Source organism: Manacus vitellinus, unplaced genomic scaffold (assembly GCF_001715985.3).
Source record: "Manacus vitellinus isolate BGI_N305 unplaced genomic scaffold, ASM171598v3 ctg7180002430986_pilon, whole genome shotgun sequence".
In the NCBI taxonomy this organism is placed as follows: Eukaryota; Metazoa; Chordata; class Aves; order Passeriformes; family Pipridae; genus Manacus; species Manacus vitellinus.
In genome coordinates, this window is record NW_021938342.1 from 3,438 (window position 1) to 20,524 (window position 17,087).

At 60.3% G+C, this 17,087-nt stretch overlaps 2 protein-coding genes and 1 long non-coding RNA gene across 3 annotated transcripts; 2 read left to right on the top strand and 1 right to left on the bottom strand.

Annotated features, from left to right (window-relative positions):
- Positions 1–551: 551 nt before the first annotated feature.
- On the top strand, positions 552–4,315 carry LOC115307135. The gene is made up of 3 exons (XR_003915570.1): positions 552–637; positions 2,970–3,168; positions 4,268–4,315. It is a non-coding gene; the product is annotated as an uncharacterized LOC115307135 (long non-coding RNA).
- Positions 4,316–4,875: 560 nt separating this feature from the next.
- LOC112841558 (zinc finger protein 256-like) lies at positions 4,876–7,909 on the top strand (the record flags this gene model as incomplete). Its single annotated transcript, XM_029957957.1, is given in 2 exon segments — positions 4,876–5,277; positions 7,059–7,909. Coding segments are annotated over 2 exon segments (897 nt in total), but the record flags the coding sequence as incomplete, so codon positions are not given.
- A 4,108-nt stretch (positions 7,910–12,017) lies between these two features.
- Positions 12,018–17,052, bottom strand: LOC108642603 (maestro heat-like repeat-containing protein family member 7). The gene is made up of 15 exons (XM_029957951.1): positions 16,875–17,052; positions 16,561–16,625; positions 16,099–16,446; positions 15,605–15,755; positions 15,291–15,355; positions 15,029–15,178; positions 14,696–14,844; positions 14,279–14,426; positions 13,840–14,033; positions 13,614–13,751; positions 13,221–13,335; positions 12,912–13,049; positions 12,525–12,701; positions 12,242–12,391; positions 12,018–12,083 (listed from the first exon to the last, which is right to left on the bottom strand). Exons 1-15 carry the CDS (start codon positions 16,993–16,995, stop codon positions 12,018–12,020), a joined length of 2,175 nt encoding a protein of 724 aa, XP_029813811.1. The 5' UTR covers positions 16,996–17,052.
- Positions 17,053–17,087: the final 35 nt, after the last annotated feature.

A 17,087-nucleotide genomic window follows, 5' to 3' on the forward strand; every position in this document is an offset into this window, starting at 1 on the left:
TGTGTGAGCACCCTTCACATCTCAGTGTTTGTGATCTTGGGAATCCTCTTGGACCAGGAACAATGGTAGATTATCTGTTGTCATGAGATTTGTACCTGGAGATTGTTTTGATCTGTGTTTAAATCTTCCTTGAAAATACCACTGATAGAAAACAATGTAAAAAAAAAGGAAAAAGAAAAAAAAAGACAAAAAGGTCATACGAAGAAAAAAGGGGAGGAAAAAGAGAAAAAGGAGAAAAAAGAGAAAAAAAAGACAGAAAAACAGGAAAAAATGAGACAAATAATAAAAAAGAAAGAAACAAGAAAAAAGAGAAAAAAGAAAACGAGAACGAAAAAAGAGGAAAAAAGGAAGCAGAAATAAAAAAAGAAAAGGAAAAAAGAAAGAGAAAACAGAAGGAAAAGAAAAGACAGAAAAAAAATAAAACCAAAAAAGTATTATCCTCACTCCACTCACGTGCAAATGGCCGCAATGATCCGCCGCAAGGACTACAACTCCCGTGCTGCCTCGCGCAAGGCGCAGGCGCAGTGGCGGGTGTACGGGGGCGTGACCGCGCGCTGATTGGCTGCGGCGGTGTTCTCTAAAGGCGGTGCGCGCGCAGAGCGGGAATCGGTGATGGCGGCGGGTCCTGCCTTTGTCTGTGAGAGCTGGCGGGGGGTGCGGGAGAGCGGGGTCTGGGGATCCCCTCGGGGGCTGCGGGGAGCGCGGCCGTGGGTGGAAGGGCTGGAGGGCTCGGGAGGGTTTAGCGCGGAGGTTCGGGGGTTCTCGAGGGTCAGAGCGCAGGGCCTTGGAACCGTCTCGGGGGCCGCGGGGCCCGGGGGTCTCCCAAGAACCCGGATGTTCGATTCGATTGCCGAGAAAGTCCCTCGGAAAAAAAAATCAGAACCACCCAACGAAAAACAGAACCCTGAAAAAAGGAAAAGTGAGAAAAAGGTGAAGGAAAAACTGCAAGGGTCAGGATGATTTTATTGCTTTGGTTCGGTTTTTCCTTGTTCTCCTCCTTCTCAGATTCTTTGCTGCCCTCCTTTACAGAAAGTTCTTCTGCTGTTCTGTGTTTTTGTGGTCCCTTAGGGGCTTTTAGGGGTCCCTAAGGAGGTTTTTGAGGGTCTCTGAGGGGGTTTGGTTTCCTGGGGGGACTTAGGGGGAGGTTGAAGGTCCTTGAAGGGGTTTGGGAATCCCTGAGGGAGTTTTGGAGTCTCCGAGGGAATTCAGAGGTCCTGGGGGGCTTGCAGGGGGTGTCTTTGAAGCAGTTTTGTGGGTTTCTAGAGGGATTTCAGAAGTCCCAGGCGGTTTTGAGGGTCCCTGAGGGGGTTTTTGGGGTCCCTGAAAGGACCTGGGGGGTCCCAAGTGGGTTTTGCAGGTCACTGAGAGGGTTTAGGGGGTCCTGGAGGGGGATGAGGTCTCTGAGGGGATTTGCGGGGTCTTTAAGGAGGTTTTGATGGGTCCAGAGGTGGATTTCTGAGGGGATTTCAGGGGTTTTGAGGGGATTTTATGGGGTCTCTGTGTCAGTGGACCGACCCCAGGGAAAGGGGATCCCAATTCCCCCCAAACCCCAGAGACCCCCAAAACTCAGCACACAGAGACCCCAAAGGGAGGGGGGGTCGGGGGTCCCCTAAATCCCAGCAGTGGGGTTCAGGGGATCTCCCAGCCCTCAGGGGAGGGGTCCTGTGGGTGCCCCCCAAAATGCAGGGGGGAGATGTAGCAGAACCGAGTAAGGGGATCCCAGTGCCCCCAGTATCGCCCAGTGACTCTCAGTATGGCCCAGTAACCCCCTCAGTGACCAGCCAGTGTGTCCCAGTGACCTCCCACTGCCACCCAGTATGGCCCAGTGATCCCCCAGTATTGCCCAGTAACCTGTCTGTGTCTCCCCTTGTGTCCTGGTAATCCCCCAGTACCTTCCCAGTCCCTCCCAGTGCCCTCCCAGCATCCCTCAGTAACCTTCCAGTCCCTCCCAGTGCCCCCTGGTTCCCCCCAGTGTGTCCCAGTAATCACCCAGTGCCCCCCAAATCCCCTCAACTGTCCCCAACGTGTCCCCAGATGCCCTTGGCCTTTCTGTGAGTGTGTGTGGGGGGGCGGTTTTGGGGTCATAGGGTCCAATGGGGGGGCTCCTGGGGTGAGATGGAGGGTTGGGGACATTAGGGATGGGGTTTGGGGACAGTGGAATTGGGGGTGTCAAGGAGGGAATAATGGCCATGGAGAGGCCCTGGGGATGCTGGAGACACCTGGGTTATCTTCTTGTGTCAAGAGGGGAATTAGGGACACCAAGATGGTCTTGGGGACACCAGGGGGGATCTCAGGGTTCACCTGCTTCTGGTGCAGCCCCTCCTCTCCCACCCCAGGCTCTATTAACCCCTCCCAAATGTTCCCTAACCCCCATTTTCCTTTTAATCCCCTCCACACACAGATCCCTTTGACCCCCAATGCCTCCAAGACCCCCAAATCCCCACCCAAACTCCCCAGATCCCCCCAAATCTCACCGAGCCCCCCCCGCCAAATCCCTTCCAACTCCACCCCAAGAGGGATCACCCGGCACCCTGGGACAGGAACACAGTGGGCTGTACTGGGGGCACTGGGCTGTGCTGGGAGGGCACTCAGCGTCCCTGGAGGTGTTGAAGGTGAGAGTGGATGTGGCCTCAGTGCCATGGTCTGGGAAGCACAGCGGGGTTGGATCCAGGGTTGGACTTGATGATCTCAGAGGTCTTTTCCAACGTGGCTGATTCTGTGATTCTCTGATTGCCATTCCTGTGGCAGCACATGCTTGAGGCTCCATCCCCAGGGTGATAGAGATGTCTGTCCATATCTATCTCCAAGGTTAGTCTGTAAATGTGTGGTGTTAGCAAAGCAGGCTAAGTTGTGGGCTGGTTGTAGAAGGAGAAAGAAGCCCAGAGGCCTGGTTGTAGAAGGAGAAAGAAGCCCAGAGGCCAGTGCAAGCAGGCAGCCCTCAGCTTGCACCTGATGTCCCCTCCCTGCAGGTTCCTGTCCTTGAGCCCAGGCCCTGAGGTGAGGCTGAGAAGTGGCGCGGAGGTGAGCCCAGAGCTGTCCCTGAGGTGAGGCTGAGAATAAGTGCAAGGCAGAGGTGCTGCTGAGGAAGGAGAGCCCTGTGGTGGGGAAGAAACAAAGCTGTGAGTGCCCATCCCCGAGCAGGTGCTGTGTCCATCCCCTGTGTGCCAGGTGAGCTGGGGCTTTGCTGCAGAGCTGCGGGCGCTGATTTGAGCGTCTCCAAGTGCTGAGATGGTGGGCACCCAGGAACACAAACTGTGCCTGGCCACGGAGCCTGCAAGGAGGAGCAGAGACAGCCCTGGCAGTGTGGGGGGCCAGGTTGTCCCTGTGCCTTCCCCTGCAGGCCCTGGCTGTCCCTGCTGGGCCCCTGTCCATCCCCATCAGGTCCCTGCCCGTCCCCCCCGGGCTGAGCTCCCCCCAGGAAGTGCCGTGGAGCTGAAGCTGCTGCCATCCCCCCCTGCAGCCGCTGCCCCAGGCAAGGGAGCAGCAAAGGCAGGGCCAGGAGCAGAGGCAGCAGCAGGGGAGCCCTGGGGGGGCCGGGAAGCTCTTGTGTGGGTCAGGAAAGAGGCGCTGGGCACGAGGCCGGGGCTGTGCTGAGCAGGCCCAGCCCTCACATCCCCCCAGCCAACACCTGTGGAGCTGTTTGGTTTCCTTGGGCACAGCCGGCCCTTGTGGAGGGCGGAGCGGGGCGATGCTGGAGCTGGGGGACCCCCGGGAGCCTGGAGGGGGGAGCATGGAGAGGGAGGAGCCCCGGGACCCCCTGGAGCCTGAAAGGGAGGATGGAGAAGGGGAAGCCTGGACAGTGGGGACCCCTGGGATCCCTGGGACAATGAAGTGGAGAACCTGGAGAGGGGGAATGTTTAGGAACGTGGTACCCTGAAGGTGAGAGTCAGAGGAGAAGGAACCCTTAGGACCCCCAACACTCTCAGTATTCCTAAGTGGGACCCAGCATCCCAGACACAGGAGACCCTCCAAACCCCACAGAGGAGAGACCAGAGAGGGGGAATTCCTGCGAGAGTTTTTGGGCTGAATGTTCATAGTTTGGAGTATTTTTTGGCTGAACCTTAACATTTTGCTTTTTGGATGGAGTTCATCTTGCTATTTCTGAGCGTTTTTTTTCCTGAATCTGTGTGGTTTGGGTTTTTCTGGGCTGGATCTTGGTGTTTTGGAGGTTTTTATGGACACAGGATGCCTGGTGAGTTGTAGAGATGGACTTGGGCAGGAGGAACCCCCAAGCCAACGCGCTCAGCCCTTGCTTCCCCCCCATCAGGATTTGTCCTTCCCAAAGCTTGGGCGGATGGAGGAGGAGGCTGCGAGGAAGAGGAAGATGCCTTGGGCCCCCCAGGCAGGTGAGGAGGAAGTCAGTGTCCCTTTGGGCGGGTGTTGTGCTGGCTCTGTCAGCCCAGCATGGCCCCGGCTGCAGGACAACCCCGCTGGCGCCGCCGTCCTGCCGGGGCCGGAGTTGGGGGGATGTCCTTGGCCTTCCCTGTGGGCCGGAGGCAAATCCCCTGCCTGTCCTTCTTGCTTCCTGCCCCAGGCCCCGAGCTGAGGACGGAGAGCGCGGAGGACAAATCCCCCCGTGAGACCCTGGTGGGAGAGGCCGTTTTGAAGGGCTCCCCGGCGCAGGAAGGCAGCGGGGAGGAAAAGGGCCGGAGATCCCCCCGCAGGAGGGGCTCCAAAGCCAGCCCAGGGTGCTCTGAGGAGGAAAGAGCCAGCCTGTGCCAGGAAGGCGGCCGGAGCTTGAGGGGGAGCTCTGAGCTGGTGGTCCCTGATCAGCCTCCCATCAGGGAGAAACCCTTCAAGTGCTTGGAATGTGGGAAGTGCTTCAGCCACAGCACCAGCCTGCTCAGACACCAGCACATCCACAGTGGGGCACGGCCCTACACGTGTGGGGAATGCGGGAAGAGCTTCAGGCAGAGCTCCAACCTCCACATCCACCAGCATATCCACACTGGGGAACGGCCCTATGTGTGTAGGGAATGTGGGAAGAGCTTCAGTGACAGCTCCACCCTCCACACCCACCAACGCATCCATACCGGGGAACGGCCCTACAAGTGTGGGGAATGTGGGAAGAGCTTCACTGACAACTCCTCCCTTCACTCCCACCAACGCATCCACACTGGGGAACGGCCCTACAAGTGCTTGGAATGTGGGAAGAGCTTCAGGAAGAGCTCCCACCTCCTCAGCCACCAGCACATCCACAGTGGGGAACGTCCATACATATGTGAGGATTGTGGAAAGTGCTTCAGACAGAGCTCCCACCTGATCGGACACCAGCGCATCCACACCAGGGAACAGCCCAGGAAGGGGATGGGACAGGTGAGCTAAGGGGATAGGGGAGAGCAGGAGTGGGGTTACCATGGGAGTCCCTCTGTGTCCCCATGCCTTGATCCCTGGAGAGCGGTGAAGGCTGGAGAGAGGGGGGAGCTCGGGCCCCCTGTGCCGAGCCAGTGGTCAGGGCCGTGCTGTTGGTGCCAAATTGCCCCTGGTCAGGCTGAACCCAGAGCCCACCCACGTGTCAGGGGACCCGATCTGCTCCCTGCTCTCGTTGCCCTGGGGCAGCCTCTGGTGTCCCCCTGCCTGTGGGGCTGTTTGGTTTCCTTGGGCACAGCCGGCCCTTGTGCAGGGCTGTGCCCTTGGGGGCTCTTGGGGGTGGGCAGGAGGTGTTTTTTGGGGGTGGCCGGCTTGGGTTTTGGGGGCAGAGCCCTGGCGGTGGTGGGGGAGCGGGTCCCCCCCATCGGTGGGGGTTGGTGTGCTGGTCGGCCCCGCCGGCTCCATTGTCAGCCCGGTCGGCGGGGGGGAGACACAGCGGGTTTGGGGCCCCCGGAGTGCCGGGGGCGGGTGTGGAGCCCGGGAGCTGCCGAGTGTGGAGGGCGGAGCGGGGAGATGGCGGAGCTGGGGGACCCCCGGGAGCCTGGAGGGGGGAGCACGGAGAGGGAGGAGCCCTGGGATCCCCGGGAGCCTGAAAGGGGGAGCATGGGGAAGGGGAAGCCTGGACAGTGGGGACCCCTGGGATCCCTGGGACAATGAAGTGGAGAACCTGGAGAGGGGGAATGTCTGGGAATGTGGCACCCCGAAGGTGAGAGTCAGAGGAGAAGGGACCCTTAGGACCCCCAACACTCTCAGCATTCCTAAGTGGGACCCCCAGCATCCCAGACACAGGAGACCCTCCAAACCCCACAGAGGAGAGACCAGAGAGGGGGAATTACTGCGAGAGTTTTTTTGGGCTGAATGTTCATAGTTTGGAGTATTTTTTGGCTGAACCTTAACTTTTTGCTTTTTGGATGGAGTTCATCTTGCTATTTCTGAGGGGTTTTTTGCCTGAATCTGTGTGGTTTGGTTTTTCTGGGCTGAATCTTGGTGTTTTGGAGGTTTTTATGGACACAGGATGCCCGGTGAGTTCTAGAGATGGATTTGGGCAGGAGGAACCCCCAAGCCAACGCGCTCAGCCCTTGTTTTCCCCCCCATCAGGATTTGTCCTTCCCAAAGCTTGGGCGGATGGAGGAGGAGGCTGCGAGGAAGAGGAAGATGCCTTGGGCCCCCCAGGCAGGTGAGGAGGAAGTCAGTGTCCCTTTGGGCGGGTGTTGTGCTGGCTCTGTCAGCCCAGCATGGCCCCGGCTGCAGGACAACCCCGCTGGCGCCGCCGTCCTGCCGGGGCCGGAGTTGGGGGGATGTCCTTGGCCTTCCCTGTGGGCCGGAGGCAAATCCCCTGCCTGTCCTTCTTGCTTCCTGCCCCAGGCCCCGAGCTGAGGACGGAGAGCCCGGAGGACAAATCCCCCCGTGAGAGCCTGGTGGGAGAGGCCGTTTTGAAGGGCTCCCCGGCGCAGGAAGGCAGCGGGGAGGAAAAGGGCCGGAGATCCCCCCGCAGGAGGGGCTCCAAAGCCAGCCCAGGGTGCTCTGAGGAGGAAAGAGCCAGCCTGTGCTGGGAAGGTGGCCAGAGCTTGAACCAGAGCAATGACCTGGTGGTCCCTGAGCAGCCTCCAAGCAGGGAGAAGCCCTTCAGGTGCTTGGAATGTGGGAAGAGCTTCAGGAAAAGCTCCAACCTCCTCACCCACCAGCACATCCACACTGGGGAACGGCCCTACACATGTAGGGTATGTGGGAAGAGCTTCAGGGACAGCTCCAGCCTGATCCGACACCAGCGCATCCACACTGGGGAAAGACCCTACTGGTGTGGGGAATGTGGGAATAGTTTCAGGGACAGCTCTGACCTGATCCGACACCAGCGCATCCACTCTGGGGAACAGCCCTACATGTGCTTGGAATGTGGGAAGAGGTTTCAGACCAGCTCCAATCTCCTTGTGCACCAGCGGACACACACGGATGAGAGGCCCTTCCGCTGCACCGACTGCGGGAAGGGCTTCAACCGCAACTCCCACCTCATCACCCACCGGCACATCCACACCGGTGAGAGGCCCTACAAGTGTGGGGAGTGTGGGAAGAGCTTCTCCCACAGCTCAACCTTGAACAGACACCAACAGACCCACCAGTAAGGGAAGCCCTACAATTGCCCCGACTGTGGGAAGAGCTTCAGCCGCTGCTTCCACCCTGAATAAACCCCTGATGTTGAGGCAACCCCTGGAGTCCAGTGACTGTCAGTCCATCCCTTTCAACCCCTTTCACAGGGGTAGGTTCTTCCAACAGAACCCTTCTTGGGGGTGTGTGGAGTTTCCTGCCTTGGCTGGGGCCCCACCAAGGTCACTGCTGGAGGGGGAGTTACATCCATCTCAAATTAAGAACTATTGCTTTTAAGCCAAACTTAGTAGAATTTCTTCAACAATTTCTTTAGGGTAGAACACTGTCTTATCTTATCCTGTACTCCTGGTAGTTTTAGTGTTTGTATTGTGCAGTAAATAATTCTGATGAAGATCCTTTGTTTGATCATTTGGAACCCTAAATAAATTCCTTTTTATCAATAGATCTGATTTGCCATCGTTAAAAGTTGGGGGACAAAAGTGGTTCAGTCACACCTCTGTAATTCCTCTAAACTGAAACTGTTGGCGTAATCCAACTCTGAGATTGGATTCAGCAGCCCCCAGCACCTCACAGTAAGTTGGGAGCTCAGGGGGGCACCCCCTCTTTTCCAACCCCTCCTGTGCCCAAAGACCCCCATGGGGCCATCGGACCTACCAGACAATCCCCCCTTTTCTACCCTTCTCCCTGTTCCTCCCACTTTCCCATTGTTCCCTCAATCCCCAGTTTCCCCCCCCAAGAAAGTTTTGGGGTCCCAAACACTACTTTTTGCCTCCTCTCTTGTGGATGCTGAGGGAGAAAATGAGGCTGCACACTTAGAGTTCCATTGCGGGACTTGTCCGCCGACATTTTTCCGTGTCCCCTTTTATTCCTCTTCTCTCATGAGCAGCACTCAGTGTATGTCTTTTAGTCCACCAGAGTTCCCAGCATGGCCCCAAAGCAGTGCCCTGATCCCACACATTCCCCTCCCCTCATGTGCTGCCTGTGTTCAGCCACCAGAGAAAAACACAGGCTGGTCATGCAGGCTGGTTCAAGTGCATTTCCACTTGGAGAAACAACCTTCTCTCTCTCCAAGCACTCAGCCAAGGTTCATCCTCCCTTTGCATTCCCATGAACTTAGGGCAGGTGCAGAGTGACTCCGCTTGGTCCCACCTCTGCCCCTGTTTTGTTTGGACACTCAGAGTTCACGGCCAAGAGGGCCAGGACCCGGGCTCCTTGTCTTGGGGCTTGTCCCATGTGCTTCCAGAGCACATGGAATATTGAAACCAGACAGATTCTGAACCCCTGCTCCTGATGCTGCCACAGTGCCCACACACTGGCACTGCAGGCATGGCCTGCACTGAATGGCCAGTGCAGCAGGAGCCGTGGCTGCGGCAGCTGCCGGGATTGCTGCAGAGATGATCCGAGCAGTCACCCATCCACTGAGGATTTCTGCATTTCACAGTTTCCTTAATTCACTGTATCCTGCATCATCCTCCCAGCTTCTGCTTCCCTGGGAGCCACAGTGTGGCGCTTCTGCCCATGGGAATTATTAATGATAAATGGAGGGTAGATACATTTTGATCTGTGCTACAACTAAAATAACAAGGATCACTTACAGGGATGTTAAAGGTATTGTCAGTCACACGAATCACAACGTCAGGTGGGGCCAAGAAGGCATCTGAGTGACAGGGACACACCATGGCTGAGTCATTAAGCCAGTCAGAAAGAGTTAGTAGACCCAGTGAATTCCCCCTAGAACAGTGTCTTCCCGATGGGACATCTGAGCAGGGCTTGATCTGCTCAGCATTCCCTGCCTGCTCCCGGGATTCTTGAGGGACAGCCTGGTAAGTCCTGGCCGAAGGAGACCTGCCATCACCCTAAGTCCTGGCAAGGCTGCTGCCCGTCTCCTGCCCCAAAGAGCTGTGCCCCTGGGGGACTTCTCTGCCAAAGGGCAGCCAAAGCCAAGGGGCACTGAGGTCTGCCCTCTTGCAGGCGGCTGTTGTGAGCAGCAGCTGGAGCAATTGGTGGCAAGACTTGGCATCTGTCAGAAGGCAGAAGCTGTTGCTCCTTCCTGGCATGATTTTGGGGTGGAAGTGATTAACAGCAGCACAAAACCCCCATCAGCTCCATCCCTGAAGATCCACCACACGAGGCCCTGTATTGCTTCAGCTTCTGCTTCTTCCTTTGTTGCCCTCAAGTGCTGGATGTAGAGTTTAGAAACCCATGCCCGTGTTTTGAAGGTGGAGGAGAGGTTGAGCAGCTGCAGCCTGAGGCTGGTGTCCCAGCAGAGTCTCTAAGGATGGCACCAGTTGCACTGGCTGGGGACACCTGAGTGTGGAAGGCGTGTCCAGCCTCAAGCAGGGCCACTGAAGTCAGTCAGGATGTCAGGCTGCAGCTGGAACTGCCAAGGGTTGCTGTGAGGCTGGGGAGTCACTGGAAAGCTGTGGTGGCCACTTGCCCTGAAGCCTTTTGCCAAAGCGGGTGCAACTGTGCCCACAGTCTGCCCATTTTTGATGTCCTGGCGGGTGTGGGTGCCTGGGTGAGGAGGCCCAGGCGTTGTGGGTGCTGCTGCTCCTGGGCAGCCTCTGGTGCTGTTGTCTGTGGGGCGGAGCCGCTTGGGCAGCAGCGAGTGCACAGGCCTGCCCGAGGAGCCCAGCGCCCTGCCCGTGGTGGCAGCAGCTCTGTGGGCCCAGAGCTCTGGCTCAGGGGGGTGTTGGCCACAGCCCCTTGGCCTGGGCAGCCGCGGGGGCCCGGGCTGGCCACCAGCCCTGCCTGTGCCACTGCCCCTCGCTGGCATCACCCGGCAGACGTGCCCTGGCAGGGACCCCTTGCCCTCCTTGTCCCCAGCCAGGCCAGCCTGGCCCCCTTGGGGGTGTGCCCACCCTGCTGCTGAGGCCTGGCCTCCAGGGCTTCTGCCACAGGGCTGGGAATGCCTCGGGAAAGCACCAGAGCAGCCGGCTGGCAGGGAAGGAGGTGGCTGCCTGGGGGCTGCTTATGGCCTCTGCCCCCCAAGTCCTGGGGGCTTTTCCCTCCACCCTGCCCCTCGGGGCCTGCTCCCAGTATGTCCCATCACAGCCTTCTGCCACCCACCCCCTCACAGATTCCCCTCAAGGCTTCCTGCTCCCTTGTCCCATCAGGGCCTCCACAGCACCTCACCCCTTCCTGGCCTCCCAGCGCCCCCTCCCCTGCTGGTCTTTTGCTGGCACGCTGCACAGCGGGGCAAGTGTTGCTGAGCACGGGGAGCCCTTTTCCCCTCTTCCCCAAGGCCCTGTGCACACTGGGCACTTAAAAAAAGCTCCTGGGCCTCTGCGTGTGATAACATGTTGGTCATGTTCCCATGCTGGGCTCAAAGGAGGTGCTTGCAGGGAAGAGGCATCTTCCCCACAGGCTCAGGTGGCCCCAGGAGATGGAGCTTCCTGCATCAGTTCCCCACAGAGCTGCAGCAGCACAGGCAGACACTGCCCTGTGGAAAAGGCCGGGTCTTCCACGCCCTGCACAGCCAGTCTTGGAGCTGCTGGAATCTGCAGTAGGGAGCCATCTGTACAGCTCTCAGCACGTAGCAGTGTTGAATTGCCAGGCCTGCCATGGCGAGTCTGATGTCTTCTGTCATGTCTCTACAGGCTGGAAGAGGCAGCAACGGAGACTACCAGAATGGGAAGAATGAAGTTCTCCGTACAGCTCTGATGATGTGGAGCGTTTGAAGGGCCAGGTCTGAGACGGCAGGGCTGTCATCAGTGATGCCTTGAAGGGCTGAAAGAGAAAGGAAGAGAGCCAAGGTGAGAGGCCAGGGGTGTGGGGACGTGAGGAGCCCCTCCTGCCAGGGCCATCCCAGCCAGCTCTTGCCATGGCCAGGAGGGAGCAGGGCCCAAGGGGATCAGCTGGAAGGTGCCCTCGCTCACCCTGGCAGATGAGCTGCAGCTCTGGCTGCTCCTGCTTCATGGACCTGGCGGCGATCCCTGGGAACACAGAGCCTGTCAGGCCCCAGAGGCACAGGTCCCCCGCAGCGGCGCTGCCAGCCCGGCCACACGGCCTCCTGCCCTGGCAGGGCTGAGCCCGGGGCCTTCCCGCATGGGGACGCCCCAGGGCTGGGCTGGCACAGGGCGGCAGCAGGCACCAGGCCACTCGGGGCTCCACATGCCCTGGGCCGCATCCTGCTGCCGCTGCAGCAGCCGGGGCTGGGGCCGAGCTGCAGCGGGGCGGGGAGGGACCCCGGCCTTGTGGCTCACCCAGGAACTTGATGGCCAGCTTTCGCAGGGGCTCCTCTGGGCTCTCCAGGAACGGCAGGGCCTGGCGCACGTACTGGCCCACTCGGCTCCTGTCCTTTTCCAGCTGCAAAGAGCGCCAGGGCATGGAGGGAAGGCTCGGCTCAGGCTCTGCCCCTTGGCCGGGCGCTCCCTGCCCCCAGCACGGGGCTCCCCTGCCCGCAGAGCCCTGAGGCCTGGCCAGCAGCCGCTGGGGCCGGGTTTGGGGGGAGCAGAGGGCTGGGTGCTCCAGGGGAGCCAGGGGCTGGGGCTTTGGGGCCATCCTTACCAGGCACTCGGGAAACCTCCATGGCTGCTCCATGGTCACCAAGTCTCAAGATCCCTCCACTTCAGGAACTTGGCTGCACCAAACAGTGCTCTCCGAGAGGCCTGCACAGCAACAGAGAGCGGGCCATGGCACCGCAGCCCAGGGCACAGCACCCGCATCCCTGCGCCAAGGCCAGGAGGAGGCTGCAGGCGACCATGGGCCAGGGCAGGAGGCACAGCAGCCTCCTGCCATGGGGACACCAGAGCCCACGAGTCCTCACCTCTGCCACACGCTGGTTCTCATTGTGCCAGTTGAAGTAGAATGGCACCAGACTCAGGTACACGTGTGGCTTTAGGCTCTTGCTCCTCTCTGTCGCCTCCATCAGCTCCCGGAAGAGGAGCATGGAGAGCTGCTGCAGCTGGCTGTGCTCCTGGTGCAAAGGAAGAGGAAAAGACCTCAGCACTGGCTTCTCCAGGCCCACCGGGGCACAGGCCTGAAAAGACACTAGGCCCAAAGTTTCCTGGCAGCACTCAGTGCCCACGATGAGGGGCACAGAGCCTTACGTTGTCAAAGAGTGGCCGCAGCACCTCAAGCAACTTCAGGGCTATTGGGCTGGATATTTCGATGACTTTCAAGCCCAGCACATTGATGAACACAGAGAGAGTCATCTGAACCGTGTCTGTGTCTGCATCCTGCAGTAGCTCCAGGAGGCTTTCATTCAGGCTCCGGATGCTCTTAGCCTGTGTGGAACACAATGCTGTGGTGCAGCCCCACGCTGCTGCCGCGGGGCCCAGAGGCCAAAGGTGCGTCCCAAAGGAGTCGGGCAGCTGAACGGGGAGGAGGAGAGCTGGGAGCAGCTGCCACAGCTGCCAAAGGCCAGCCAAGGCCAAGCTACTGCCTTGCACAGCCGCACGCTGCCGGCCCGGCTTCAGCCCCTGCCCCCTGCTCACCATTGAGGGAGCCTTGCTGAGCACCAGCAGGCCTCGGAGCGCCAGGCGACGCCTCTCCGGGCACTGCCTGCGCAGGTGCCTGGAAATGATCTGCAGGACGCTGGGCCCACATTGTCTGGGGTTCAGGCAGTGCAGGACCTGAAAGGCAGGGAGCAGTGACGGGGTGCCCGGCCGGCAGGAGCCCAGACCCGCCCGGGGCTGGGCCCAGGCAGCAGCACAGGGTGCAGGCACCGTCCCGGGCGGCTGCGGCTGTGAGAGGGCAGAGAGGGGGAGGCAGCTGGGCCAGGCAGCGCTCGCCATCAGGCTCACCTCCACCAGGAACGCCAGGGCAGGCAGTTCCCACAGGGGCTCTCCCCTGCTGAGCCGCGGGAGCAGGCTGACGGCGATGCTGCGGCAGAAGGAGCGGGAGAAACGGCACAGCTCCCTGCAAGGGGGAATAAAGGTGCCAGAGACCCTGAGCCAGGTGGGCAAAGCTCTCCTGGGACTGACTCACACAGGCCTGGTCTTTGGCCACCAGCTCAGGAGAGGACGTGGGCACTTTGGGAGGTGGCTCCTCCTGTGCAGCCGCCCCTCTCCGCCTTTTCCACTCTGCTCAGCCATCCCTGGCTGCCAAGGCCCTCTGGCCCAGCACACGAGCACTGTGTGGGGTGGCTTGTGCACAGGGCAAAAATGACAGGGGCAGTGGGGAGAAAGGGCTCTCACCTGGCCAGCAGACCCACTGCATAGTGGTGGGTGTCAGCCTTGAGGAGCATGTCCCAGCCACACTTGCGACCGATCGCCATCAGCACGTCCTCATCCAGCAGCTGGCGCAGCAGGGCTTTAACGGTCTGCACTGCAAACCTGTGTGCAGAGCACAGCCCAGGTCAGGCACAGAGCCCTGGCCCCAGCCCCGAGGGCATGGCAGGGAGAGGGGACTGGGATGGAGCACCTGTTGGGGTTGGGGGGAAGGCTGCGCTGCTCCCGGCATCGCCTCCAGAAGGTCTCGACCTCCTCTGACATCTCCTCTGTGCTGATGAAAACTTGGAAGAGCAGAGTCAGAAGGAGGCGGGGGAAATTGTCCTTCACTGCACTTGGGCACCAGGAGTGGGACAGCTGGATGATCTCCCAGAGTGCCACAGTTGCCTGCCAAAGACAAAGCACCCAGAGACAGCTCTCAGGGCCCAGATGTCCATGTGGCAGGGCCCAAGCGTGGCCGGGACAGGCCAGAGGAGACACAGGGGGATCCCCCTGCCTGGTGTCCCTGAACCTGCCCCTAAGCCAGGCTTGCAGCCCAGTGCCTGGGGCAGGGAGAAGCAGTGGTGAGGGAGGATGGAAAGGCATCCCAGAGGCAACCTGGGGGCGAGCAGAGGTCAGCTCAAGAAACTCACAGCCAGGGCAAAGACATCCCTCTCATCCCCATCAGAGGTGCGTCTCCTGTGCGCTGGCCAGTATTCCAGCACATGGAAGAGGATCTGCAGCACCGGCTCCTTAGTCCGTCTGGAGGAGATGAGCGTCTTCCACATGGTGCGAGCAGCTCTGTGGAGTCACAACTCTGGCTCAGGGGGGTCTGGGACACAGCGCTGTGGCCTGGGCAGCTGCAGGGCCCAGGTGACAGAGCCACGGTGCCTTGTGGGGCAGGGAGGCAGGCTGGCCTCAGGATTGGAGGCTGACATGCCAGAGCTGGCAAAGAGAGGAGCTGGAGTGTCCAGGAAGTCTCCATGTCTCTGGCACACCATTTGGGACAGGCTGTCCAGGGGGATGGGGTCTAAAGGCAGGTGAGCCCTCAAGGCAGGTGGGCCCCATACCTGTCACAGGCTGGGGCAGAGCGCAGCAGGGTCACTGCAACATCCGTGGGGTGTGCCTCGGTCAGCAGGACAAGAGTCTTGTCCAGCCTGTGCTCAGCAGACACATTGGACGTGAGCCACTGATGGATGCACCTGACTATGGCCGGCACCTGGAGGGGACACGGGGGACAGTTGGAGAGCTGCCAGAGCCAGTAACTTGCCCAGCTTCCCCCAAGAAGTGCTCCCCTTGCCACCACACTCTGCTGGTCTCAAAGGCTGAGGGGACCCAGAGCAGCCGACGTGAGGGGCCACAGCATCCCTGGGGGACTGGAGCCCTGGCCACAGGCTGCTTACTTGCTTTGCTTTGTAGACACCGTTCTGCACAAGCAAATCCAGCAGGGCAGCGCTGGTCTGGGCATTGAAGAGGTCCAAGTTTGCCGTGTCCCCAGTGGCCATGAAAGTGGCCTCTTCGTGCCAAATGCACCTGATGAATCTGCAAACCAGCTACAGGAGAAAGGCAAGGAAGAGAGAGGGCTGTCCCCTGGAGGGCCGCGACAGCGGTGCTGGGCTGAGCAGTGAGAGCAGACCCAGCCCAGGCGGGGATGGCTGCAGGTACCTGTGCTGCCCTGCGGAAGCGGCCACGGGCACGGAGCTGCTCTTCTGTCCGCTCCTGGCCTGCATCTGGCAAAGAGCGAGCGCGCTCAGAGCTGAGGGTGTGCGGGAGAGGCCGGAGAACACAGCCCAGGCCTGGGCTCCAGGAGCAGGCAGGGCCAGCCCCGGGATGCCCAGTGGATGGAGCACGGCTGCCAGGAGATCAGCCCCGGCCCCTCTGCCCCCCTCCCTTTCCCTGGGCATGTCCAGATGGGATGGAACAGGATGAGGCCAAGGGGGCTGCAACCACCAGCCCTGTGGCCCAGCTCCAGCACTCACCCTCCTGCGGGGGCTGCACCTGCTGCACCTCTTCAGGCTGCTGTGCTGGAGCAGCCCTAGGGCTTTCCTCCTTCTCCTCCTCCTTCACCCAGGCCAGCTTGGGCACCGTGGGGGGTCTCTGCTGCATGTCTCCATCTGGTGTTATGGCTACCTGCAGCAGAGATGCCATGGAAAAGCTTTGGCTCCCCAAGTCCTGCAGTCGTGCCTTCAAGGCAGCTGCAAGAGAGAAGCCTGGGAAATGCCTCGCCTCATCCAGTCCCACTGTCTGGCCTCAAGGTCACCTGCCCCAGGGACTGGAGATGCCTTGAGCAGCCCCAGGTCCCCAGGTCCCACAGTCTGGCCTGGAGGATGCACAGGGGAGAGGTGGAGAGCTGCCAGAGTTAGATACTTGCCCAGCTTCCCCTGAGAAATGCTTCCCTTCCCAGCACACTGTGCCAGCCTCAAAGGCTGAGGGGGCCCAGCGCACCCAGCTTGGGGGGCCACAGGCTGCTTACTTCAGCAGAGACAGCTCTCTCCTCAAGAAAGTCCAGGCTGGGGGTATCGGCCAGGCGCTGAACAGGCGCGGCCTCAGTGCTCGCCACGCCCTCCGTCGTTGTGGCGTCGGCCTCCTCCGTGAGACCAGGCAGCACAGAGTCACAGTGTGACACATCATCGATTGACGTGGTGTCCCAGTGGGTTGTGTGATCACTGGTTGTGGTGTCACACTGTGCTGGGACAGCAGTCGACGCGGTGCTGACATCAGGCTTTGTCAGCTGGGTCGGGATGGTGTCAGGCTGGGCCTGGACATCAGCTGGTGTGACCCTGGACTTTCTACGCCGACTGCCCATGAATTTCATAAATGTCTGCAGGAGAAAGAAGGGCAGGGAAGAGAGGGATGTCCCCTGGAGGGCTGGGACAGCGGTGCTGGGCTGAGCAGTGAGAGCAGGCCCAGCCCAGGCGGGGATGGCTGCAGGTACCTGTGCTGCCCTGCGGAAGCGGCCACGGGCACGGAGCTGCTCTTCTGTCCGCTCCTGGCCTGCATCTGGCAAAGAGCGAGCGCACTCAGAGCTGAGGGTGTGCGGGAGAGGCCGGAGAACACAGCCCAGGCCTGGGCTCCAGGAGCAGGCAGGGCCAGCCCCAGGGTGCCCAGTGGATGGAGCATGGCTGCCAGGAGATCAGCCCCAGCCCCTCTGCCCCCCTCCCTTTCCCTGGGTATGTCCAGACGGGATGGGACAGGATGAGGCCAAGGGGGCTGCAGCCACCAGCCCTGTGGCCCAGCTCCAGCACTCACCCTCCTGCGGGGGCTGCACCTGCTGCACCTCTTCAGGCTGCTGTGCTGGAGCAGCTCCAGGGCTTTCCTCCTCCTTCTTCCTCCGGAGCAGCCTGAGCAGGCTGAAGCGTCTCCCTGCCATGCCACAGTCTGGTGTCCAGGGCACCTGCAAGAGAGAAAGAGAACCTCGGAGAAACTCCGGGCCTAAGTTGCAGAATGGCCTTGAGGCCACCT

What these genes read in the sequence shown, in the direction of transcription:
- LOC108642603 (XM_029957951.1), bottom strand. Translation starts at nt 16,995, where the DNA reads ATGGCAGGGAGACGCTTCAGCCTGCTCAGGCTGCTCCGGAGGAAGAAG. An exon ending in GTGTCTACAAAGCAAAGCAA is followed by an intron (nt 14,845 to 15,028) that starts GTAAGCAGCCTG and finishes TGTCCCCTCCAG; the next exon opens with GTGCCGGCCATAGTCAGGTG. An exon ending in CTTCCCCCCAACCCCAACAG is followed by an intron (nt 13,752 to 13,839) that starts GTGCTCCATCCC and finishes CTCTGCACACAG; the next exon opens with GTTTGCAGTGCAGACCGTTA.